Below are 25,006 nucleotides of genomic sequence, written 5' to 3' on the forward strand. Positions count from 1 at the left end.
GGGATTTCTGTCACGTAAGGAGTAACGAGTCCCTTCCATATTGTGACTTTACAGAGATTTTTAGACTGCCAATAATTCAGATATCCTAACGAGCAGCAGTATTTGCATTTGTGCTTGAAATTGTCACAGTTGGTGGTTCATATGTTAGCAATCCTTCCCTTAGTATCTGTAAATATGACATCGTGTTTAATTGAAGCTATCATGTTTTGCCCAGTAATTCTGACAATGCTGAGAATGCCTTCCCTGCCGCACAAACTGTAGGAGGACATAGTTTCAGTAGTAGTGTCTCCTCTAGAAATGCCTGACAGTGGATTTTTCAGTGCTTTTCTTTTTCATTTCCTTTGCTTAGCCTTTATACATGGATATTTTGTAGGTAACTGTGTGTCAAACAGTAGCTCTCCGATAGGAGGCCGTATTTCTCATCAGTGGATTAACTGCTTTGTTGCAAAGGATCCTTGGCTTCAAGGAAATAATCTCTGTTATGGACTTGAGAAATATTTTTCAAATTGATTGCGATTCAATGAAAATAATTTATTAAAACTGAACAGTATTTTAAGGAAAATGCTCCTACTGGCAACAGAAAGTCACTTGTTTTCCTGCTCTCTCCCAGGAAGTCACTGTCTGAGCTGCTTGTGTTCAAATCCAGAAGTGCTCACTGACTTACTCAATAAAGGCAGATCTTCATTAACTGTAGGGCCTTGCAGTTGTTGAGCAGTTAGTGCAAAGCCGAAGGAAGCTTTTATAATAACACCTTAACCCCCTAAGTACAGTATTTACAGTATTCAACTGTGGTGGCCGTAAAAAACAAAAATACTCATACCTTGTCCAGGAATGACTGAGCGTGTTGTTTTCCTGTTCTTTTTAAAGGTTATGGCGATAAAAGGAGGAAATGAAAAAGTTATCAATAAGTTAATTGGACTGGTTCGGAAAGCTACACGAGGCCGCGCCAACCCTCTTCTGGTGAAGCAAATACTAGAGAAGAAGCTGTCAGAGTAGCCACAAGAGAAACTGGCCCAGCTGTCTACAGAAGACGTGCTTCGTTCTGTCTGGTTTGCTGCTAATGAACGTTGGTGCCTCCTTGTCTGTCAGGATTTTTTTCCCAGACTGGTTATGCTTCAAGGAGCATCATGTTTTTGCCTTTCCCAGCTGCATCGGCCAAAGGTGGATGAGCAAAGGACCACCTCAACAGAAGCCGGCAGTCATCTTACATCTCCTTCATTTCAGTGCAGCATTCTGAAGTGTCATTTCCATATAGCCATAGGGAACACGTTCCCAGGAAAATCTGTGAGTATACAGAGCTAAGTTGCATTGGTTAATTTTGTAGTAGTAAAGCAAGTGTGAATTCAGCTCTTACAGCTTCCTCTTTGTCAGAAGGGAAATGCACAGATCTGGAATGCAGCAGTCCAGTGGTACATACTAATAACTCAATGTTAATTAGAGTGAGTACATTTGTAGCTAAGATCAAAACACCCAGCAGTAATTAAGAATGGCCACATGTACCTTCATGCCTAGCAGAAGGAAGAAAAAAATGCTAGTCCTCATTCTTCATGTCTGAGGTATGGGAAGGGACAAAGGCAGTAGATGAGTCAGCAGTAGACATTAAGTGGCTACGTATAATTAATGCCACATTCTTTGCTTGTCTTCACTTTGTATGTGTCCAAACATCTGCTTTGGCTACTCAGTGCTGTTTCAGTCCTGAACAATTCATAACTTACGTTTACCTGAGCCTAGGGCTTTATGCTGTCACTTGGAACCGCATCCACTCAATGGAAGTAACTCAGATAGCTTACTGAGAACTGAGCAGGATTCAGCTTGGATCCAGGATCTGCTCCACTTATTACTCCTAAGGAGGGTTTTACGTTGTGTTCTGGTTTATAACTTCCATTTTGCAGCCCATAGCTTTAAGCACTCTCTGAAATCAAAGCTCCTGGAGTTGAGTTCCCAGTCCCACCTCACCAACATGTTTAAATCCTTCAGTTGATCAAACTATTAACAGGAGACCCAACTGGAGGCATCCATTCAAATTTACAACTAGTAAGAAAAGAAATCCCATTTACCAGCAGGAGTTTCTTAAATCCCTTTCGCAGGCTGCTAAATGGTACGTTTTAAAGACCACATTTATCTCAGACCTCAGTGTTGCTTCTTCAGAATGGTTTTTGGGGCTATGCCTGCCTGGCACGTGCTGCCAAAGGAGTGCAGCAGGTTGAGCACTGGGATTTTTGTCATCTTCTGCAGAAGTGAAATTTGCAGCACCTAGTTCAAGCTAGGTTAATGGCAATTAATTCTTACAAGTGCTAACGTGTCTCAAAGAGGATATTTCTGTACAAACTGGCTCAAGTTCAACTTGGAACCCTAAATTGGAAGACAAGTAAAAAGATGCTTTTCAAATACATGTAATGGATAAATGTATATCCATAATTCAATAAAAATAACTACACAGTTCGAGGGATGTGGCTGTCAAAAAGGAGTAACATGGTTGCAATCAAAATTCCTGACCCTTAAAACAGCACAAAGCCAGGGTTTTCTTGTAGCCTGTCATTTGCACAAAAACTTTTACTGGCAGTTTCCACAGATTGAGCAAAAAGCACTATTTTCTCTTAGCCAGTGGTGTAAGTTTTCAGTCAATGGAAGGTTGACTGTACAGTCAATAGACTATACAGCAAACTTTAAATTTTAGAACTGGAATTTTGTTCAACCGCTGCCATGGCAGGAAGAAACCAGAAGGCACAGGAGGTTCAGAGGTACTGCTGGGTTTAGAAAAACACAGTTGTTTCCAGAAGGTGGTACTCCAAGGTTAATGCTTTCTGTTGCACAGCTTGATGGGGCTGTGCCAAGCTGATCCTTTAGAACAGTGGCTGCCTCTTCAAAAATAAATAAATAAAGGAAAACGCAACATGGTATTTGGAACAGTAACAATTAAGCTGTCTGTAAGAGAGGGAAGGATCTCCCCTACGGTAGCATGACTACTACTGGTCTGTTTCTTCAGTGGCTACTGCTTCTTAGCCACTCCTTACCTAAATAAATACTCTTTGCTAATATAGTACAAAATCTGTCAAAAATCACGAGCCAAGTTCCTTACGAGTATAGCACTGGATTTACTATAAATCTCAATCTCTTTTAAAATGGATAACAGGGAAGATACAGAGAAACAATTGTAACATTCTTCTCCTTCAAGGGAAGGTAAAGATCAGCCACAGTCTATGAACTTTGAACTATATTAAGAACCAGTCACTAGCTGAATTTTTAAGTAAGTCTTTTGCAGACGCACAAACTGTAAATTTCTTTCTGATATAAAAAAGCGTTTTGAGTCAAAGGAGATGAAGATGGTTAATCTTTTTAACATCTGTGGAGGTACCGGCCATCAGGGTAGAAGTGGTTTTGGTTGATGGCAACAGAATGTAGAGATGAGAACAGGCAGCGTGGCTGGCTTGCTTGATTCTGACTCTCATAGCATCAGCCCTGTTACACAAGCCTGATTGAATGAATACAATCAAGACATGAGCCTTCGCTGCTGGCCAAGAACCTGAAAAACCATCCCAGATGCCACAGCCACCGCCATTCTGTGTGCTACATGGAGCTAAAGGTAAATCCTAAACAAACACTCCACAACTAAGTGCTGTACAACAGCCTGGCTTAGCTTTGTGTAACAATAATCTGCGGAACATGTTAAAAGACAGAAGCAGCTTCTTAGAATTTAGTATCGGCTATCATGAAGACAAATACAAAAAAAAACCACCCACCCCCAAAACCAGCAAGATCAGGTGGAGCGTCTGACCACAAAGCATTCAGTATCAGAACATTTTGCTGACCCACAGGTTGCTTTAGCATGCTTGTATCAAGGCTAGGAAGTTGAGAATTAAGATGGAGGCTTTGACCCTAGCTGTTAAGTCTTATTTAATTACAGCAGTTCTCCCCTAGCTTCTGATTGGAGATGCCATCTGTGCAACAGCCATCAGGCAGGGTGAATTAAGGACAGTTTTGTGCAGATTTTCAGCAGTAGCCGTTCACAACCAGAGGGCCAAGGAAAGCACTCACAAATTAATAGCTGACACCAGACACTGCCATGACAATCTCATCTCATCGTTGATGGAGGTCACCCCGAGGCAGAGAGATGATACTTGGTGTCCTGTACAGCTGAGGTATCCCTTACCCAAGGTTGCAGAAGAGGATGAGAAAGTTGACAAAAAAGATGCTGGCAGTGCTGAAGCAGTGCAAAAAGAATTCCTAGCACTCAGCCTTGGCTGCAGAGTTTAATTTTAACAGCGTTAAAAATAGAAGCATATGATAGGAACCTTAACTACAAATTTACTCTCTTAAAAGTATTCACACTGTAATGCTGCTGCAGCCCCTCTCCACTCTGCTTGTGGCATGGTGTCAGCTCCTGCAGTGTTCTCCTTTCTGCTCTGAGCACCCCCCTACTTATAAATTTCACAATCGCTGACCTCAGTGCAGCACCTTCTCAGTAGTTTATGACCTTGACAGTAAGAGTGGCTTTTTTTCTTTCTTAAACAAGTTTAGTTTTCCACCCACTGTCTAAAACTGCTCAAAAGAAAAGACAGAACCACCGGCTGGGCTTTTCTGCCTTTGCTTCTTGCATCTACCTTGCAACACTGTTAAAAATACTCTACAGTTCATTATTCTCTGCTACACCTAATGGTCTTGTAAAGCCAACTTGCAGCAGACAGGAGGTCAAGATTGATCCTTCCAAGCACGCAGAAGCTTACCTGCATTGGGTTGATTGCTCAATGAAAGCCTCCCCTGCCCCTGCAAGAAGCTGCAGTTTCATATAATACAGATACAAAGAGAGAAATCTATTACTAAGCAGTGGGAGGAAGGCAAAAAAATCTAAACTCCTAAGTTGTCAGGGCCTGTGATTTGCTGCTCCCTTTTCTGCAATGGCAAATTTACACTCCATCCAAAAGTGCCTCTGGGCTAAGCATGACCAGTAATCAGGGATTGCTGTGGCAAGAACAGAAGACTGCCAGCAATGCTCTCTCTTTTCTGTCTGTGCCCCAGCACATGGCCCATATCAGGCCCTACAGCCCGATTTTAAACACAACAAAGCAAACCTCCAGCAGGAGAAGGAGTGCTCAGCTGCTGCCATAAGACAACATTGACTGGCCTTAGAGGAGCTTACAAAACTATTACTTTTCTGGGGCTTTAAGCCTGACAGCGTTCAGAGCTGCACTTGGACTCGGAGCAGCACCAAGAGAAATGAGAGTCCTGGGCACAGGCTGCAGCCAGAAGCACAGAGACCCGAGCCCTCTCTCTCTCCTTGGAGCACAGGCAGGTACCTTGCCTGCGCAATGGCCAAGCTGCTGTTGCAGCGCTGAGTTGTGTGCGGCTTCATTGTCCTGGATTTAACTTATTATTTTTTTGGTCTAAATCCAAGCTATTTTTAAAGGAGACTGTAATAAAGTACAGCTGCTGTGGGATTGGCTTCTTCAGAAATGTGAGTTTGCAGGTATTTAGCCCACAATACATAATCGTATGCAGGCACCCTGCTGACGCGCTGGAGAAAGTTACTTGGTTGAGAAATGCAGCCTTTGCACAAAAGTTCCATCAGGGCTTCTAGCCCAGAGCCTTCAGTCTTAATTTAATCCAGCTGCCACACAAAGCCATTATAATCAATGAACAAAATAAGATTTGCACAGTCAGCAACAACCACCACTTTAAGTACTACGTGTTTAAGAATACAAGTAATGCCTCCTATTCATAAATAAGAGGCTTCCAGCTGAGCATGTAACAAATGAAGTAGACTGACGCAGGGCCACAACATGTTCAGCAAAGCTGAGGCCCCTGAAAAATTAAGCACGTTTGCTCAGAGCTGGGCCTTCACGGATCACGAAGTCACCAAACAGTGCTGCATTCTGCGGCTGCCTTCGCTCCAACAGCCACCACCACTGTCCTGTGTTATCCAAACACCTCCTTATGCAAATCTGACGCTAACAAGGATCAGGCTTTTTTCCTGTTCTTGGCACAATTCTGGTCCAGAATACTATAGCGCAATGCTACCCAACTGGGAGGTTTCCACAGGAGACTGTCATATTCATTTTCTCAAGTTTGCTCTGAACCTCTCCTTTTTGGCCGTTAAATCAGGATAAACACAAATGTAAATTTTCACTGATTCACACAGTTGTGTGTGCCCCCTGCTAACCTGTGGTGTTTCACCCTCAATTTTCTCATTTCTGTAAGCAACCAGAGGGTCAGGAGCCCTCTGTTTCTGCTGATGATGTTCAGAAGGTACACAGAAGACGATGCTATGCTTACCTCAGTCCGCTCTAGATGCAGCAGCAGCATTACTGCACTGGACTGAAGGTATCAGAGTCAAAAGAAAAGGAGGAAGAAAATCCTGGTATTCCATCCACAACTGCAGATGCAGTTTAAATGTTACCAACTTAATAGGAGCTGTCACAAAAACTGCAGGCATGACATAGCAATTTCAGTAAATACAGCACAGTAAATTGCTTATTAAATCAAGCTGCCCTCAAACCAGAGCTGTGGCTGCAAATTCAGATGATACAATGACATAATTTAACCACACCAAATCACACAGCTCCCATCCTTTTCTTCCCAATCCAGAGCTTTTAGAGCCTCTTACAGGAGCTAAAAACCTTCCTGAAGCGTAAAACCTTGTGCGAGGCGTAAGCACAGCACTCAAAACGGTAGCAAGCACTTGTGCACCATGCTAGAGACAGTGCTTCTCTTGGTAAATAGGACTTAACCTTCTAAACCTAAATCCTTGGACAGGAGGTGACGCAACAAGTCTGTCTGCCAGTCTTTTCTCTGAAGGAGGAGTCTGTGTAGCTCTCAGGCCCTGTGCCTGGGCCAAGGAGCATCTGGAGCGGTGCTGGTGGCAGGGACTCCGCTTGGGCACCACCTGCCAGATGTTCTCCAGTTCCAGGCAAGGCTGCTGCCAATCCCCAGAGACCACCCCAGCTGCTGGGTGTTTTTCTCCCACTCTGGGAAATTCACTAACCTTAATAAAAGCATCAGATTGAGTCTGAAAGGCAAATGCACAAAGCAGTTACAGCAGCACATCAGTGAACTTAGCCTTCTCGCAAAGTGACAAACCTCAATAAGAAGGGCAATAATGAGCCAGCCATGCCACAGGAACATCTCAGGGCATTCCCACAGCCGAGCACCACCGAGGGAACCTTCTCATGGCCGCAAGGCAGCAAAGACCAGCAGCCTTCATGTCAACTCTTCCAAAATCCAAGTTCAGACGTTACCTGGACAAATACCTGGAACTACAGCACTAGCAAACATCTTGCTCGCCTGTAAAATCCCATTTTATTTTGGGGCGCATGGAGAAAAGATTAATTTAAGATGGGTCATCAACACAGCACGTGAATCCCAAGTGATGTGTATGCTCAAGGATCGGTACATGTGAAGGATGATGCTGTTTGGAGCAACACTGCTAAGTGCTTTATCCCAGTTATAACAGGAACCGCCTTTGACCAAGATGCCTCAATGAAGAGAGATGGTATAATGCATTATCTAACTGGAAAGAAGGAGCCTATTAAACAAGCATTGGGCTGAAGAACTTACACAGAAAAAGGCAATTCATCTTCAAAGGATCAACATTTTCATGATAAATCACAGTTCCTGCATTTTGAAGACAGGCAGATGCAATCCTTGCCAATATTTTTTCACTGGCTGCTGACATGGTGCTTCTATCACAGCTGAGACCTACCTGCAAGTCCAGTTCAGCTCAACAACCAAGAAATACAGTGTTAAACATACAGTGGCCATTTCTGTAGTCCTAAGCTGGGGTTAGTGCACTTCCCCACCTCCTTATGGGGGCTGACAGATTCCCCTCTTACAAGGGAACGCTGTGTACAAACACAGTTGCAACCTTTCACCAAGAAGTCTTCCACATCATCCTAGTTTTCAGGGGCTAACTTTATTCCACTGCAGCTCATAAGGAAAATCTTTCCATTCCTCAAATGTCCGGGTGCTTCTTGGAGCAGTCTACATTTTAAGAACCCGAAATAACTGCACATCCCTGCTAAGTTGAACATTGCCATGTCTTTGCACAGTTGTTGATAACACCAGGTAAAATGAACAATCTCAGAAGAAATCACTCCCACTCAGCAAACAAAGATTTTTATTTCAGAAGAGAAACAAAATGGTTCACAAAGTAAGCTTACTGCCTTAAGCAATGGTCTGCAGAATTCTTTTTTTCCTTTTTTTTTTTTTTAAATAAATAAAAGATTTCTTTAAAAAACACATGTGATTACCACTGCAATTTAGCGGTTGATTCTGAACTGCTAGAAGTTAGCTTATCACACAGATTCACTGCTTTTGCTTACAAAGTACCCAGCAGGAGAGGAGTGCAGCACACCCTGGCTCTACACTCACAGTGCCAGAACACTTTCCACACACAATGACACTGAACCCCTTCAGTAGGTTGATGAGTCCAGCGTGAAGGACAGCAATGCATGTGGGTAGAAGTGAGAGTAGGGGAAGGACCCATGATTTCGTCTGGATGCAGTGAAGTATTTATGAGTTATATCTTGTCTATAACAGCATCGTAGGAAAAAAATAAAAAAAGGAAAAAGAAAAAAGAGCTCTCCTGAACATGGATAACCAAGATTCAAGAAAAAAACCCCACAGCTTTGGCTCCAGCTTGCAAGGAAGCTTGTGAGGCGAAATAATCATGTGAAGGTCAGAGGTGACTTACAGGATGGTGATGCAATGCTGTTTAAAAAGGAAAAAAAAAACACACACACACAAAATAACAAAGCCATCAAGTTATAAGTGCAAGCACACTAGTGTCAGTTGAGAAGCAGTGTGACCCTTCCACCATGGTGGACGTGATGACTGTACAGCAAACAAGTGGAAGCAGATCCAGATAAGTTGTTGAGGTGATCTTGTGAGAGGTACACTTCGGGATTTTCTTCCCTGGAATAGCCTACAGCAGTCTGACAATGAATGCTTCTCACAGCTTGCACATGAAAGGTAGCATTTTTCAGAGGCATCGAAAGACTTTCGGAGTTTAAATTGCACTGCAGGGTCCACAAGAACTGACCTGTAATTAATTGGACTCTTCTGGGGGTGTTTTTGCTGTTTTTTGTTTCTTAATGTGTTTTGTTCTTTAACTAAGTATACTTCAGATCCTAAGCTTTTCCCTTGCTATCTCTGAGAAAGCATATTTGAAAATTGGGATGTGATTTTGGAGTTTTCCAGAATAACGGAATTACAGTCAGCAGAATTTATTCACACAAATGTTATTTTTTATTTCCATTTCTTTAAATTTCCTGGAGTGGCTGTTAAGTTTATTTCCTGGAAGAAGTGGATGTAAGGCTTTCTTGAATGAAACTCCTCTTTATGGAGCCAACCACAGCACCCTGGAAGCACAATTATGCTACTAAGATAAGACGAAATGCAGTAGTGATGCGCCAATTCATCATGCTTGGGTTCTTCTAATGAAGCCCATTACTCACAGACGAGAATTTTCTCAAGCAGTTAGTCACTAGCAGACAGCTCTCCCTATTGCTGCTTCCTTTTCTGCAGCTGGTGAATAGCCCGCTCCTCCCCTCACCATCCCAAAAGTGCAATACTAGGAAAAGTCAACCCCTAAATGAAAAGTAAACAAACAGTATTCAACTTTTCCCCATAACCCCCCCACAAAAGAGCAATAAGAGAGAACAGCTTTCAGGAGAGTGCAAACGTTTTCCATTAAAATATGGGGGGAAGAAATGATTGACAAAAACAGCCTGCTGTCCTTTTAATACTACTGAAAGAAACTGAATGCCGTTCCTTAGCTTATTAAAATAAGCATAAAAACAAAGAACAAATTAATTACCATTTGCATAGACACACTTTGTTTTGTACTTTGTGCAAATCTTACTAAATAAGGCATGCTTGAGAGTTTAGGTAGCAGCGCAGTAGATATTAAAGAACGCTGAGAAACTGCAAGGAAAATTCCAGGCAGTCTGCAGTCCACATCCACTTACACAGTTCATCTGACTTCAAAGACCAACAGCTGATAGCCGCAGATCTGTCTGCAACATAAGGCAATGCGGTATGTGTAGAGCCCAGCACCTGCTTGCAGCTAGTCATGGGTTTAACACACATAAGATCACTTGAATTCACAAACCTGAGCTACTGGCTAAGGAGGGCTTCTCAGTGGTGTGCTGGCATGAACCCCGTCCCAGGGAAGGGGAGCAGGGAGGAGGACAAAGCCACGGAGAAGCACAGCCCTTCACAGAAAAGGGTTTTGTGCACGTTTTGCACGCGTTTCTTTTCCCCAAACTTTCTCCTTGCGGCAGTGCTTTTCCAGACCAACTGTGCTCTAACAACAGGCTTTTGAGAGGAGTATTTCTGAAGTAAAAAAAGCTGGAAAATTTGCCCCCTCTTAGTCCACCTTATTTAAGTGCCTGAAAATTCAACAGGAGACAGTGGCAGTAAAGAGGGGCACCTGTGTAACAAGGAGGTGAGCTCAGGGAGCTGCTCTAACAGCAATGTAAGAAATCTCTCAAATAAGTCATGTAGCACAGAGGAAAGTTGTAAGGCCCAATATAAACTAATGTGGAATAGCATCCTGCCTCTTCCTTCCCTCTCAAATCAAGTATTTTCAGGAAATAGTGAAGTAGAACTTTCTTTCGTAAGCAGCTTTCCACTAGTAAAAAATAATCAGTTCAAACTCTGACAGTTTTTTTTTCTTCAAAAAAATAAAACCAACCTACTTTAGAAAAACCCACTAATAATAATCCTCAAAGTCCCCCGGTACTTTGTAATATAAAATGGAGTGTTCCTGTGCAAGAGCTGCCAGCTCCTTCAGGAACTCTGGGAAAAGGGCAGCTGCGAGCACAGCATTCCTCACGTGCACGGGAAGGCTGGGGTGAGCCAGGCTCCTCTTTCCCTTGTGTCCCAGGAAAGGCTGGAGCATGGCTGGGGGGGCTTCTGAGAGGCTCCTTCCTCTCCCCACGCTGCTGCCATGCAGGACGTTACCTAAGGCCAGGAAGGAAAAGAAAAAAAAACCAACAAACAACACTCAGTATATCAAACACACAAAGTATTTGTCCAGCAACTAGATGCAGTTTTCAGGGATTGTGTTCAGAGCTGTAGTTCGCAGTACTCAGACTGTGCTGGCAGATACTCCACTAATCCGACAGTTTTAAGTCCTACATGGCCTGCTTCTGTTGCATTTTTTATTAGCCATCTTTCCCCGGGTTATGTATTATTCAGTTGCAGCTCTGATGAGAAAAATATGTGGGCAGGAAAGGAGTCAAGGGAAAGAATAATATGGATTTACCTTATGAAATAACAGATAATATCTACCATTAGTCCCAGCATGGCTTTCTCAATTTAAAATGATCCTATACTCTAGCCCTCCCCCGGATCAAAATATCACTCTGACTTCACTTCTCTCTCCTCCCCCATGAATCACTGTGCAAGTGGGCTTGAAGCCGAGCTATCAAAATTGCCTGGGAGTTTGAAGCAAGCTAAAAACTGAAAGAAAAAACTTTTGAAAATTCATTTTTTAGCCTCAGCCAACTACTCTTCTGCTCCCTGTAAAGAAGCTAAATATTTAAAAGTAATAATTTTTTAAAAAGAACAAATTAAAACCACTACGTGGTCAGCACAGCATTGAGAGCTATATGATCTCTGGTGCCAGAGTTCAGAGGATCAAGGCTCAAGCATCCGGACGCATGGAATTACAGAGACTGCAGCACTTAAATGTCAGTCAGACGCTCCTTGATTCAACTTGAAGTAGAATGCGCTTTAATTAAATGCTGTTCAATGAAACTGAAATGGTGACAAAAACTAAAACTGGTGGAAAGAAATAGGAAGAAAAAAAAAAATTGCAGTACTCACTGCTCCACATGTCACAAGGCCTGGAATCGCAGCCAGATAGCATCCTGTCTGACTTACAAGTGGGTGTTCTCATGAGCTGCATATCATTGAAGTGCACACGCACACCCACAAAAATAAAACCAGACCAAAAAAACCCCTATCATATTAAGTCTCACTCTGCAGATAAGCCAAATACCACATCACCGCCTTCAGAGGTTTCCCTTAAAGCCACTCAGTTGGTGTGAGACCCACTCAGTCCGTGGTTATGTGAAGCTTTTTTTGAAAGCTCTGCAAGAAGCGGATGGGGTACCCCCAGCTGGGTGCCTCTCTCCACGTGGCAGAGGATCCCTCTGCTCACCAGCTCTGCACTCTGGTTTCTTGCCTGGAGTTCTCCTCCAGCATAGTGGACTTTCAACTCCTCAAGAAAAATTTTAATCTTAATCATCTAACAGAACTGTACTTTTCTCGAGTTCCAAAAAACCTTTCCAGCTCCAGAGTTATCAATCATTCATGCTGTTATTCTGCAAGTTTTTATCTACCAGAGACACAGTACAGGAACATCAGTTCTGTGGAAAATTCTGAATACAGGAGGAAAAACAACCTAAATTATGAATTACAATCAAAAGAGGAAGTTCTGAGCTTCCTTTGAAGATTTACTTTGAGAGATTCTCTTACAATCTCAGAACGTTTCCTAAACAATGTAAGTATTTTAAATAGTTTAGCCAACACATTCAGAATGCTAGTAAGCTGCCAAAGCTTGCATATATATACACACATATATAAAAAGCAGAGAAAGATGGTCAAGGGACCAGAGATTTGGTTTTTCTTCAATCAAGATTGTCTGCTTCCTTCTGCAGTCAGGGTGCAATTGCAAAAGTGAGTGCTCTGAGATAGTTACCAGAGCGCTGAAAGACGGGCAGCATTGCATATGGGATCACAACAGTTGTTTATATCTAACCCTAACCCAAACTGCCATGTGAGCAAAACACACAGTGCTGCAAGCAGAAAATAACTGATTGGCATTTTCTGTTTGGATGCTTTTGAAGAATGTCACTACCAAGGGAAGGCAAATGTGCTCTGGAGTACTTCATTTTTACATTTTTGTTCCCCACTGCATCTGGCTTCTCTTTTTCAGATGTGAATTCTGTAGGAATTCTGTAGGAATCAATGCAGTGACCTGCAACGTGCTAAAAGATTATTGAGCCAGCTTGCCCTAAGAAGTACAGTTGGACTGTTTGCATCACCAGACTTGCTGGGAACCAAATGTGCAGTTCCTCAGACATTTATATCCTCTCCATCTATTTGTCAAGAGATACCTTCTTTACAGGGGTTGCCACAAGACTGAAGAAAATGTACCGACTGTCTGACTAAGCAGCCTTGTTTTGAGATCCTAATTAATGATCTGCATGAGTCAGTCTGGCAATTTCTAAAGCCCACAAAAGAAAACTGACATAAAATAAGAAGCACAAATAAATTCCAAAAATTACTATTTTATTTAACTGAGGTACAACTACTAGGCACTAAAAACTTTGAAGCGTAAGGCTTGCAAGTTTATTCAGCTAGATGAATTCCCATTCGGAATGCATTCTAAAGAAGTTTGTACTGCCAGCACCTGGAAAAGGACACCAAATGTTGCCTCCTGATCTTGTTGCATACGCCAGCTACAGTATCATGTAACTGTAAGGCTTCCTCACATTTGGTACCAGGATGTGGAGCCTAACGCCCTGCAGATGTTTGCAATACACAGCTCACTTACAGCACGCATCTTTCACAGACTAATTCTTAGTGAGATGGTAATTTTTGCTGACTAGGTGCTCTGCAAACCTCAGAGATGCACACCACGCTGACTAGAAGCTAGGTAAATTACTATTCAGAGTCTTGCAAAATGAAAACACAATTAAGAAGATGCATAAAAAGCCCTGCTTTCTACACCTCTGGAAATCCAAGAAAAATAATACTAACTTTACAGTGGTAAAGGCGAAGCAGGATGATTGTTAACAATTCCAAATGATGCATGAGAACACATCTCTGAATGCAGCCTCTCTTGAACCCTGATTCTGAGCCCTCAATCCCTGTGGTCACAGCTCTCAGCAAATTCTGTGCATTCCTATCACACGGGAAATTGTTTTTAAGGGAAACCTGCACCCAGTGCTGCTTGCTTAGTGACAAGCTGCCAATTGATGCATCCCCAGGGCAGGGTGCCAGCGATACCCCCATCACCCCGCTGCTTTGGGAAATTTCTCAGTGAGAATGTAAGATTCTTCACCAGGTGTAGCACACTGTCTTTGAGAACCAGACGACATGACACAAGTCCCCAGGAAAGCTGAGGTGATACCTGCTTAACTCCCCATTGTTTTTGAAATGTCCTGACTTATAACACCCATTTATTTTTCTGTTTCATGCTTTCATTCCAGAAAGCACATGTGAAGTTCTCTGGCTCATACCCACCTCCGTCAGTAAAAGCCCAAACGATTATGTGAGCCTTATTCAGTCGTTGCAGAAACCAACTCATTCTGGATTTCTGTCCTCTCTAACATACCAAAAAAAACCCAAAAAAACCAAAAAAACAACCCCACAGAACGACCACCACCAACAAAAACACCAGAACTAACGACTAGCTGAAGGTCAGGCTAAAAATAAAAGAAAATCACGCAATATGCTGTCTCACCTCATGCCTTGAAAGCAAGTTTGTTTACAACCAAAGCAACAGTAAGCCAAGCAAGAGCTGATTTTGTTACTCCTTTGAACAGACATTCTCTGTAGCAAAGACAATAAAAGCTTCTAAAGAGCAAAGCATATCCAGATAGATCCATATACTGCGGCCTACTGAGGATCATCAGTTTAAAGCCAGAAGGCTACATCTGGTTAATGATATGTATAATGCACCACACCTACTTTTAATCATGCTGTAGCAAATGAGAAAGGTAACTGGTGATTCATTCCACCCAGCACTCCTCTGAGTGCAGTTAGCATTTACCTTTGGTTAGCAGTTCTTCAGCGGCATCAGACATGTCCACACGAAAAACTAAGTACTGTTGGGCCTCCAGGAGAAGATGTGGGAAGTCTTTTTCCATAGAAGCGAAATGTTCAATTTTATTTTTCACAGATGCCAGCACCTGCCAAAACAACAGTAACAATTACTTCTTCCTCCCTTGCTCCCAGTGCTGCCACTGACTGAACACTCAGGCTCTCCAGCTGCACAAAAGAAGACTGAACAATAAAAGTTATGGTCATACAGAATTTTCAGCTCTTTGCACAAATATCATTAAAACACTGAAACAAGATGCGAGGCTCACAGATGGGAGGGAAAGCAACAGGTGAAACTGGAAAGAGCTGAACAATTAATGAGACACCAAAAATACTGTTCCGGTAGGCAGAACTAAGGCTTGTGGGCAAATACCTGATAAAGTGACCGTACGCTGGGCTGAAACACCATGTTGGTGTTGAGCAGAAAGGAGCGAAGAAGAGGCTGGGGGTAACTTGCTAGCTGAGTAATAATCCCAATAAGCAGCAAATTCACATGCAAGGAGTTCTCCAGCATGTTCTCCAGCTTGGACAACACCACGCTGATAAATGGTCCTGCAAAGAAGAGAGAAGGAACCAATGCTTCTGTTTTCACAGAAGAAAAACTGCGAGATCCAGGAAATAAGCATGTGAAAGAAATTTTGATCATCATAACCAACCAAATCAAACCTCCTACATGCTAATTAAAGCCAGCAAGGAGGAAAAACAAAACTTATCTGAAGAGACAAAATAGACTCAACAGGGATGTTAAAAGCTTTCATAAGTAGAAGCAATTTGACTAGCAAGCTAGTTACATTAATGGCATATTCAATGTACATAATTATTCTACTTTACGTGTGCCAATAAGGATTTAGCCTCATGTGTTATGGTCTATTATTTCATTCCTTTTGAAGTTAATCAGAACAGTACCACTGAAGAATCATAGCATCCTTAGAGTTAGCTGGGACCTTTAAAGGTCATCTAATCCAACTCCCCTGCAACGCACAGGGACACCACAACCAGATCAGGTTGCCCAAAGCCTGATCCAGCCTGGACTTGAAAGTCTCCACGGATGGGGCGTCCACCACATCACTAGGCAACCTGTTCCAGTGCCTCACCATCCTTACTGTACAAGACTTTTCTTTAAATCTAACCTAAATCAACCCTCTATGGGCTTGAAACCATTTGCCCTTGTTCTGTCACCACAGACCCTGCTAATAGTCCATCCCCTTCTTTCATGTAGTTCCCCTTCAGATACTGGAAGGCTGCTCTCAAGTCTCCCCAGAGTCTTCTCTCTCCAGGCTGAACAGCCCCAGCTCTCCCAGCCAGTCCTTGTAGGAGAGGTGTTCCATCCCTTGGATCATTTTTGTGGCCCTCCTCACACTCCACCAGAACCTGTCCTTTTCACTAGCACTGTGCCTTATTTCCACAGAAGGACTGGTGAAGTACTCTTATAGCTTAGACTTCTTGTCTCACCAAAATAATGAGGTGCTGTAAAGCAACCACAAAAAAGCTACTCTAAACAAAAAAATCAAAAGCTGTGATAGCCACATCACAAGGAAACACATTTTCAATACTGCAGTCACACAAAGCAGAAAAAACATGAAAACAGACTTATAAGCAAAATTATTTGTGAGTGTACTCTTTGTCATGTAAATGTCAGCAATAAACAATAGTTTTGTGCCTTCACGTTGCAGGGCAACCACTAAAATACAGAAGCACTGACAATGCAAGTCCATAAACCCTCCTGCCCAGGCACACAGTGGAGCAGCCTCAAAGCCCCTGGGCTGAGATAGTTTCTCCTAGCCCTACAGAACCTACTGCTTCCTCCTCCTGTGTCCATGGGGATAATTGCAAAGAGCCCCTGAGGACCACAGTGCAAAGGGAGCTCCCGTGGGACAGCAGGGGTTGCAGTAGCAGCAGAGGTAGATCGCGATTTCTCTCATGCAAGTCAAATTCCAAATCTGAGTAGATAAAGCTGAAGTTAGACAATTCGAACAAAGGTATGCCACTTCTCTTGAACTTCCCAATACAAAATTCTTAGTTTTCAATAAATCATTAGAATAAAAAACAGAGGAAGTGAGCAGAGTTTGCAAGTCTGGGAAGAAACAGTATTAACTAGAGAGAAGACAAAAAAAAGTGTTCCTTTCCTGACTTCATCTCCTTGTAGCCATGAAGTCAAGCACTGTTTCTGAATATCACATTCGTTCTTTACTCAGGGGAAAACATGGATCATTGTGATAATGCCCTCAAATTGGACACAGACACCAATGGGACATTTTCTTCACAGATCTGTGAGCCCAAGGAGAGTATCTCTGTACCGCCGAGTCACTGAGTGTGGTACCCTCTGGTTATCTGATTCTGTAGCAAGAAGCCCCCCCTTTATCACATACATAATATAGCATTTCAAATTAAGTAGAACAGCATTATATTTGAAAGGCAATGCAATTTCCCATTTCTGAGGCATTTTTATGAGCAACTCCTTACCTGCAATCACTAAGAGCTACAATGCAATCACTACAGCAAGGTGAATACCTGAAGAGTAAAAAATGTTGTGGACTGGAAGCAGAAAGCGGGTTTTTGCATCGGTTGGGCTCTGTTTAGCTGTTTTCTTTAAAACAAGAAGGGACTGGATGAAGAGACAGGGATGACATTTTTTGAGTTACATTTGACAGCAGATAATGGGAAATGGAAAGGTTTGAACGTGATTAGTCTGTGGTACGAGGAAATGACCACTGCAGTAAAAACAGTAAACGGACTGGATAAACAGGCTGAGGCTTTCAATTAAGAGACAGTGCCAGGCAGGCTGGCCACAGCTGACCAGGAAAGGTCTGCATTTCAATGTACACAAATGAATGCTTTCCTTCCTCTTTCCAAATGAACAAGAAGCCCGATTACAGAGGTCTTCTTTTGGATGAGAAAACCTAGACAAGCTATTGTTATTTTATTATTATTTGCATTACTGTGGTATCCAGGAGACCTAATTAAAGATCAGGAGCCTGCAACGCAAGGAGCTGCACAAACACTGATCAAAAGCACACTCTGCCCTCCCGTAGCAATTTCATTCCTGCTTGGGCAGTCTCTAGAGAACAAACTTAACTTGCTGTCTGGCACAAGACAGAAAAGTCTCTACCCACTGCGAAGGCTGCTGGGGCGTTTGAGGACCAAGGCGCCAGGACAGTTCCCACAGAGAGGCGCGGGCAGATGTGGCACCGGTGCTGCCACCTCGTGCTAAAATGTGAATTAGCAGAAGGGGTGAAAAAGGCAACGTGACATCACAGCTACAGCATGAGAGGTGCCAGCCACCGGAAAGACAAATTATTTACCTGGGCTCTATATATTAGAACCGTTACTACACTCCACTTTCAATTGAAGAAGTTTATCCTAGTGTGCTAGTGCTGGGACACACAAGAAACATAATCTCAAGATTTGTTTGTGGTTTTTTTTTTGTTTGTTTTTGTTTTTTCAAGTAGCCAGAAAAGAACAGAACCACCACCATTTGTTGTCACTACACTGACACTGGCTCTGCTCTACTTCCAAGCTGAATCTCTTTGATTCTCCTTGGGCCAGCCTCAGCTATTTGGGCATACACTCTTTAGTGTCAGGGCTGCTCCCAGCTCTATGCTGGTGCTGTGCACTGCAATTACACTTGGCTACCTGTGATTGCCATGCCTTCCTGTATTTGCTAGGTATGTAACGAACAGGACATTCCACCTGTGAATGGAGCACTCTGACTCCTCATAGCACGCTTGGGAGATGCATCCTCCTTAGGTCCAAAGGGAGATGATGCGCTCTCTGCAGAAGGGGTATCTGCTGAGAAATTCTCAAAGTCCTCCTCCTCTTCTGCAGGAGACACGGGGTCAGGAGTGTCTACCTTTTGCTCCTCCATGCTTGCATTGTTTGGATCCAGTTCCTTAATTATTTTGTCATACTGTGCAATGAAATCCTCACCATCTGTGCTCAGCATTTGTGAGCTTAAGCAATTATCTGCCTCCTGAAGCTTCAAGTCTAAGTCAGGCTGTGGATCAGTCTCCACCACTTTCTGGTTTATTTGTTCTTTCATTACACTTTGAGACAAGCTTGATTTTTTTTCACTCTGCTCATCCACGCCCACTTCCAGCTGGCTGTTAGAGAGAGGCCCATTGACAACAGTCTGGCTTTGGACCTGATGTTCTCTGGACGCATTTGAAGTTTTCTCCTTGGAGCTGTCATCATCCTGTATATCCTTCTGGGCACATAATCTGTAAACCATAACATCATCCTGAAAGTCTGAATCCTCTATGTAAGAACCTTTGACAAGCATGATAGCATTTTTTTTCATCTCCTGAATATGTTTCGGTGGCACTGCGGGCATCTGCGTCTCTGTATTTCCCAGATCATCATACTGCTGGAGCGAGCTCACATCAGAGCCAGGAGAAATCCCTGTGTCGTAGCTATCATCCCATTCCAGCTCCAACTGCGTCTTCTCGCCCGCTGGTGCTGTTTGAGAGGAGCTACACAAGCTGGGTGTCCTTTGCTGGAGACGAAACATGGGGTGTTCCACATCTGTACTGTTCTCCTCAGCAAGCGCTTGGATAAAGGTCTCGGGATCAGGATTTACTCCATCGTATAAAGCAGACCAGACCTTACAATCTTTCAGACACTGGAGGATGGCTTCTTGAGCTTCTCCCAGGTACTGCAGGTAGCTGATATCCACAGCTCTTCCAAATTCCACGATGCAGGCGGATTCAGAAATGCCTCTAACAGAACCTGAAAGTAAAGAAGATTACTGATACCACGACACAATAAAAAAGCCCCCAAGTTCTCTAGCAAGGCAGTTGCTAACATGGCAGGTGGAATCTTTATCCCCAATCATCCAATAAGGCAGGAAGAACTCAATTTAGAGATATGAATGCACTAGAGTTGTTTCTACTGCCAAGTGAGCACTGTAACCCATTTTCTGAGAAATCAGCTCACTCCCAATCTGTAAAACAACAGTGAGCACTCTGAACCTGCAAGTGCCATTGTCAAGTACCTGTACATTATTTCTGTGAATGAATATTTTAACAGCTACCCAAGGTGAATAAGGTTTCAATACACCTGGACCCACGGAAGGAATTAAATAAGCTTTCCAGTGCAGCCTAACTGCCCAGTTTGTTGTTGCCCACCATTTTTGTTCCGCCTGAGCTACTACCAAACTCAATTCAGTTCATGATCTGGTCTTCCCTTGAGCACCAATTACCTTTAGTTTGAGCTGCTTTTGTCCAGAGAATATAATCTTTTCCTTGGCTTTCTAGAGCCAAGGTGATCCCAGTGGAGCAGCAGACCGGTGTCAGGGCAAGCAGTTTTGCAGCAGATACGGAGTAACAATCTCTCTCTTTCACAGCCCTTCGCTGGCTCAACATCATGTGGTTACATGGGATCAGATACCTGAAACAGCAGCCTAGCATTACTACATCCTTCCACGCGAGAGAAAACAAAAACATACAAAAGACCCTTCACACCTTCCTTCCTTCTTCAAAGTAGAATAACAGTAACCTTGACAGTGGTCTATATTCTAAATCTCTCAAGAGCATGAAACCCCAACTCTTTGCATTGTGAAACTACAGTTCAACGAGGAACTGTCAGGACAAGCAGAGATGGGAGATCAGTTGCATCAGAATGGGGGAATGAGCAGCCCTTCACAGGTCAGAGCAAGCCTGCTGTAGGAAGGGATGAAGGAAGCATAGGGTGGGCAGAAGTCAAAGGCTAGCGGTGTGGTTTGGTCCCAGTATGAATGAGTTCTGTCTCAGAATCTTTAATTTATTTGTTTTCCAAGGAAATAGAGACAGAGTCAGTTTACATGTGCCAGGCAAGCAGCCAGCAGAAAAGGTCATCAAGGTGTTTCTCTGCTCTAAATCAAGAGATCTTGGGCAAGAGGAAAAAAGCTACAGGGAAAACAAGGGACAGAGGAAGCACATTGTCATGTTTAATATTTTTAGAGCACTTTTGTTTAATATTTTAAGAGCACTCTATTAAGATCCTTACAGTGTTAACTGTGCTGATGTTTTCCCATTTTAAAAGGAAACCAAATTTTAAAGGATTCTCTAAATAAACAAACAACAGACTGAATACAACTGTACCGCTGGTTAGTAGGGGAGTCCCAACATAACTTGAGGTCACAGATGTCCTAACACCACTCCCAGGCACTCAGGGAATTTCACCTTAATGCCTGTCAGTGGAGGGACTGAAACACTGATGCCTTCCACCGTGTCAGAAGCCTGATTAAGCTACACCAGTACTTCCACAGAAATTAGCAACTCTAATCTAATCCACCCACCAGAATTACAATTGTGTGTTCAGCAGCAGCCTATGGGACAATCAGATAAATGCAAAAATAATCAATGCATTCAGTACATTATATAGCGATCCATGAACAACAGTTCAGGAAGCTGAAGTATTCTTTGGGAAAGAGGAAAAACAGAGGTGAAGGCTGGAAGCATCTACATAAGTTCCTTGTAACGCAGTGCATATATAATCAACTAAAGAAAACATGCTGGAGAGAAAAATTATATGTTTAAAAGCAGGAAATAAGCAGTTTGAGGGTGATAAATACATTCTCAGCTTTTCTTCTCTCATGTTTATAGAAATAAATCACAAGAAGAAATCTCTTATTCCTGAAGATCACAGAACATAAATCACGCTCCTACAGGCCTAGCATGCTTTTGCCAGAATCATAAATATTCTTCTCTCTGTAGCTCCTTGAATTTCTGCTCTCTTGGAGAACGTCCATCTAGCTCTATGCCTATCGTCTGAGTCTCTGTGTCCCAGAATTAGGACAAAGTTGAAAAAGGAGTTTGGGCTTTACCTTAAAACTAGCTGCAACATCACATCTTCACAGTGCAAGCCAATGAGCGTTCTGAACAATGCTAAGGAGACCACACAGAGCTGAAAAATGATAAATGTCATCAGATTTCAATCTGGAAATAGTACCTTTCCAATCTTTCTTGCATTCTGTCTAACAGAATGACTCCACCAGAACGTACCACTTCAAGAAACCGTTAGTATGCTACTTCAGTTTGCCAGCATCCCTACAGGATCTTGTTGCCAACAGCTACACACATACCATTTGACATTTTAGTCATGTATGATTCCAAATTTTCCTTAAAAAAAAAAAAATTACTTAAAGTATTCTCTACAAGGTATTTGCATTAACTTATCTAGAACGTGAAAGCAATAATTTTCCAGTCTTTTCAATTACTTTTTTTTTTTTCTAAATTTATTAGTTTAACCCAGCATGAAGGGAGCCCTGTAACTTCTAAGGTAAGTATTAGGTTTTACTGCTAACTCAGAATTTGAATCAACAAGAGGTTTTTCTGAAAACAAAAAAAAATAAAAATCAAAACTACTTAAAAGTTCCTGCTTAACATACTAAGAATGATGAGTGTTGTGCACATTAAGAAGCTGAATGCTCCTATACCTCAGTGCCTTTATACCTATTGCTGAATTTACTGAAGTAGATCAGGGCTACAACAAGTCATTTTTATCAGAATCTACTCCATATGGATCACTCTCCATCCCCACATTAGAGGCCACCTGGACAGCTGGGAGCTGTGGCATGAAGATCCTCTCTGTGAGACCAGAAGAAAAGAAAGAAAAACAGTACTGCTCACTGGAATTGCATGTGTGTCTTCTTTGGGAAAGGTCTGACTAATATACTCATCAGCAAGTACTTCAGCAGTCACACGCAGCAGAGGCAAAAATCATATTCATTCTGTGACAGGCACCCCACTTCCACACTAGTCTTACAACAGACTAAAAACTTGGATTCACAGGTTTTCTGGTCTCTACTTAAGACACAAATCTTTCAAAACCATCACACAGTGTATTTCTATAAGCTTGCTTGTAGAAATGTGTCCAATACAGTAGAAGAATGATCTCTAAGCTCTCATCGATTTTCACGAACCACAGAATCATTATTTCACTGCCTTTTAATGCGTTTTTCCTTGGGCATTTACTCCCGTGCTGCTCTTTCCTGGAAATAGCATCTTGCAGCTGGCTTAGATTCAGGGCTAGGCTGACTCTTGTGAGAATTTTTTAGCATAAATTGGCTTCCTAGAGTTTCAAGTTGGTGTTTTATTCTTGCTTCTCATTATACTAGTAATGTAAACTCAAATAATTAGTACATGAAGTAAACTGCACTTTTCAGTAGCTAAAAAGGAACCAGATAAAGATAAAGAAAAAACTATAGATATTTCTCTGCCTCTTTTCAGTCAGTGAATGTCCTTTGTAATTCATTCAGGATTAAATCTCACATCATTCCCAGGCATGGCTTCTCTTTCCAACTGTGGAATTTCCACCTTTCCTCTGCAGTCACTCTTCTTCCTCCCGCTGTTAAAATTCTCTGTACTAACTGCGACAGCACGTTGCTGTTCCTCTCCAGCCCATGATTTCACAAGAAGGTCAACTTAAAAGGCACTTTGTTTCGCTATTTCCATTCTCTTTTTCAGCCCAGTGACTCAGCTCCCCTACAGGATGATCAGCTGTCCACACTGAGCACGACCAGAGGAATGCACAGACTTCTTTTAGACTATATATTAGCATATGTATATTTTCCCTTACTTGGTTTCCATCTCTGTGGAACAATTAAATGCTAAATTTTAAATAAGCCTTACTTGATAGCCTCTGAAAAGCAAAAGTTTCTTTGATCACCTTTTCTAGTTTGGTCATTAAACTAACACCCTGAGAAAAACAAGAGAGTGAATAAGCCCCGCACTCAAAAAGCAAGCTGGGATGTGAACACACATGTAGGTAATAAAGCACAGCCAGGCACTGAAAGAAGACGGCCAGAGAAAGCTTATGAGCTGGCCTGCTGTGAGGCAAACCAGAGCTCAAATCCATTGCCCTGCCAGCATTGTCCAAAGCTCGTAACAGAAATCAACAGGAAAGTCCTTGCTAGTCCAAGATCTCATGCCTACAAAAATAGTAAGAGAAAGTAAAAGAGCAGTAAAGAAAGAAAGAAAAAAGCTGAACTCCAGTTCTTAATGGAAATATAGAGGTAGAAGTTGAAGAGCAGCAGAGCAAGCTTGACGAAGAAGTGAGATCCTTATACAAAAGCTGTACTTTTGTGGGGGTAAAATGGGAATTCTTATTTCCTCTGTGAAACTGAGAACCAAGTCTAAATGTTCTTCATAGTGTGAATGTTCAAAACCTGCTAATTCCTTAAATTTTCCAGCATTTAAAAAATTGCAGCTTATAGGAAACCATTTGCAATATGGATGCAAAGAGAAATGAGAAATCAAGAATCTTTCAAAGAAGAAAAGCTAGTCAATTTTTTTGCCTCATAAGAAGAAACGATTCCATGTACTACCAGGAGATAAAAAGTGCAGGACTTCACAAGTGCTTTTTGGCTACCTGTCTGTATGTAAGCTTAATCCTGGGTGAATTATTAAGAAGTATTTTCAAGAGATAACATATACACAGTTTCTGTGCTACAAAAACCAAACAGAAGGCTGCAGTTCTGGCTTCTGCACTTGGCCAAGCTATACTGCGGCAAACTCATTTAGTATCACAGAACCGTTTTGGCTGGGATCCTGAGTTACTCAGCAGAAGGATTCTTTACAATTCCAATCTTGTTTGCCTATGGAACAGTAATTAATGATTATCAGAGACAACAGCATTTGCATTTTTGTAGACAGAAGCTGTTTCAGTTTTCAGATTTAATCCATCTTAGGGATGCAGTAACAGCAGCATATATCCATATTTGCATCACACCCACATTTCAAAACAAATTTCAGACAATGTCTCTAATGCACAAATTCAATGCACATGCTGGTGTTCTGGCTTCTCATGCCCCAAAACATTACACTGTATTTTATCCACGAAGCCGTGCATCGTGCAAGATTCAGCCAAGGCTGCCAGCCAAACAAAGCTCCAAAGGGTCATCCAGTGCAACAGGTATTCACTTGCTGTGCCAGAAGATCAAACTGTTACCTCAGCTAACTCCCAGTCACTGTGGTACATTACATCTATACTGAGAAGGGGCTCACTGCAAATTTGAGATAAACCTTACTGCACAGAGGAGTGAAGAAACAAAAGGAAGGAGCAATCTGATCACTTGAGCAAGAAAGTGCCTTGCCTTAATTAAACAAGATAGCTGGCAGTATAACAGTTAAGCAAACATGCTAGAGCAATGCACGCTTGGTTCCTGAGAACTCCACTGGCAATACTGCAGTTCTCA

At 42.4% G+C, this 25,006-nt stretch overlaps 2 protein-coding genes across 14 annotated transcripts in view; one reads left to right on the forward strand and one right to left on the reverse strand.

Moving 5' to 3' along the window:
• The window catches only part of GATB (glutamyl-tRNA amidotransferase subunit B), a 48,927-nt gene extending 40,357 nt beyond the window's left edge, over positions 1 to 8,570 (forward strand). For all 3 annotated transcript variants that reach the window (XM_052690267.1, XM_052690268.1, XM_052690269.1), the window contains one exon: positions 868 to 8,570. In XM_052690267.1, coding sequence (XP_052546227.1) covers positions 868 to 996 — 129 coding nt within the window. In that variant the 3' untranslated portion in view covers positions 997 to 8,570. The remainder of the gene's footprint in view (positions 1 to 867) is intronic.
• Positions 8,571 to 9,217: 647 nt separating this feature from the next.
• FHIP1A (FHF complex subunit HOOK interacting protein 1A) overlaps positions 9,218 to 25,006 on the reverse strand; it is an 84,367-nt gene continuing 68,578 nt past the window's right edge. For 7 of the 11 annotated variants that reach the window (XM_052690252.1, XM_052690251.1, XM_052690254.1 and 4 more), the window contains 6 exons: positions 21,635 to 21,714; positions 20,030 to 20,217; positions 18,523 to 19,557; positions 15,206 to 15,384; positions 14,783 to 14,921; positions 9,218 to 10,959 (listed from right to left, as the gene is read on the reverse strand). In XM_052690252.1, the coding sequence (XP_052546212.1) occupies positions 10,709 to 10,959; positions 14,783 to 14,921; positions 15,206 to 15,384; positions 18,523 to 19,557; positions 20,030 to 20,217; positions 21,635 to 21,714 (1,872 nt within the window). In that variant the 3' untranslated portion in view covers positions 9,218 to 10,708. The remainder of the gene's footprint in view (positions 10,960 to 14,782; positions 14,922 to 15,205; positions 15,385 to 18,522; positions 19,558 to 20,029; positions 20,218 to 21,634; positions 21,715 to 25,006) is intronic. The other 4 variants (XM_052690260.1, XR_008208464.1, XM_052690258.1 and 1 more) reach the window with 4 other exon arrangements.

The sequence above is a fragment of the Tympanuchus pallidicinctus genome, unplaced genomic scaffold (genome assembly GCF_026119805.1).
Source record: "Tympanuchus pallidicinctus isolate F22 unplaced genomic scaffold, pur_lepc_1.0 scaffold26, whole genome shotgun sequence".
NCBI lineage: Eukaryota > Metazoa > Chordata > Aves > Galliformes > Phasianidae > Tympanuchus > Tympanuchus pallidicinctus.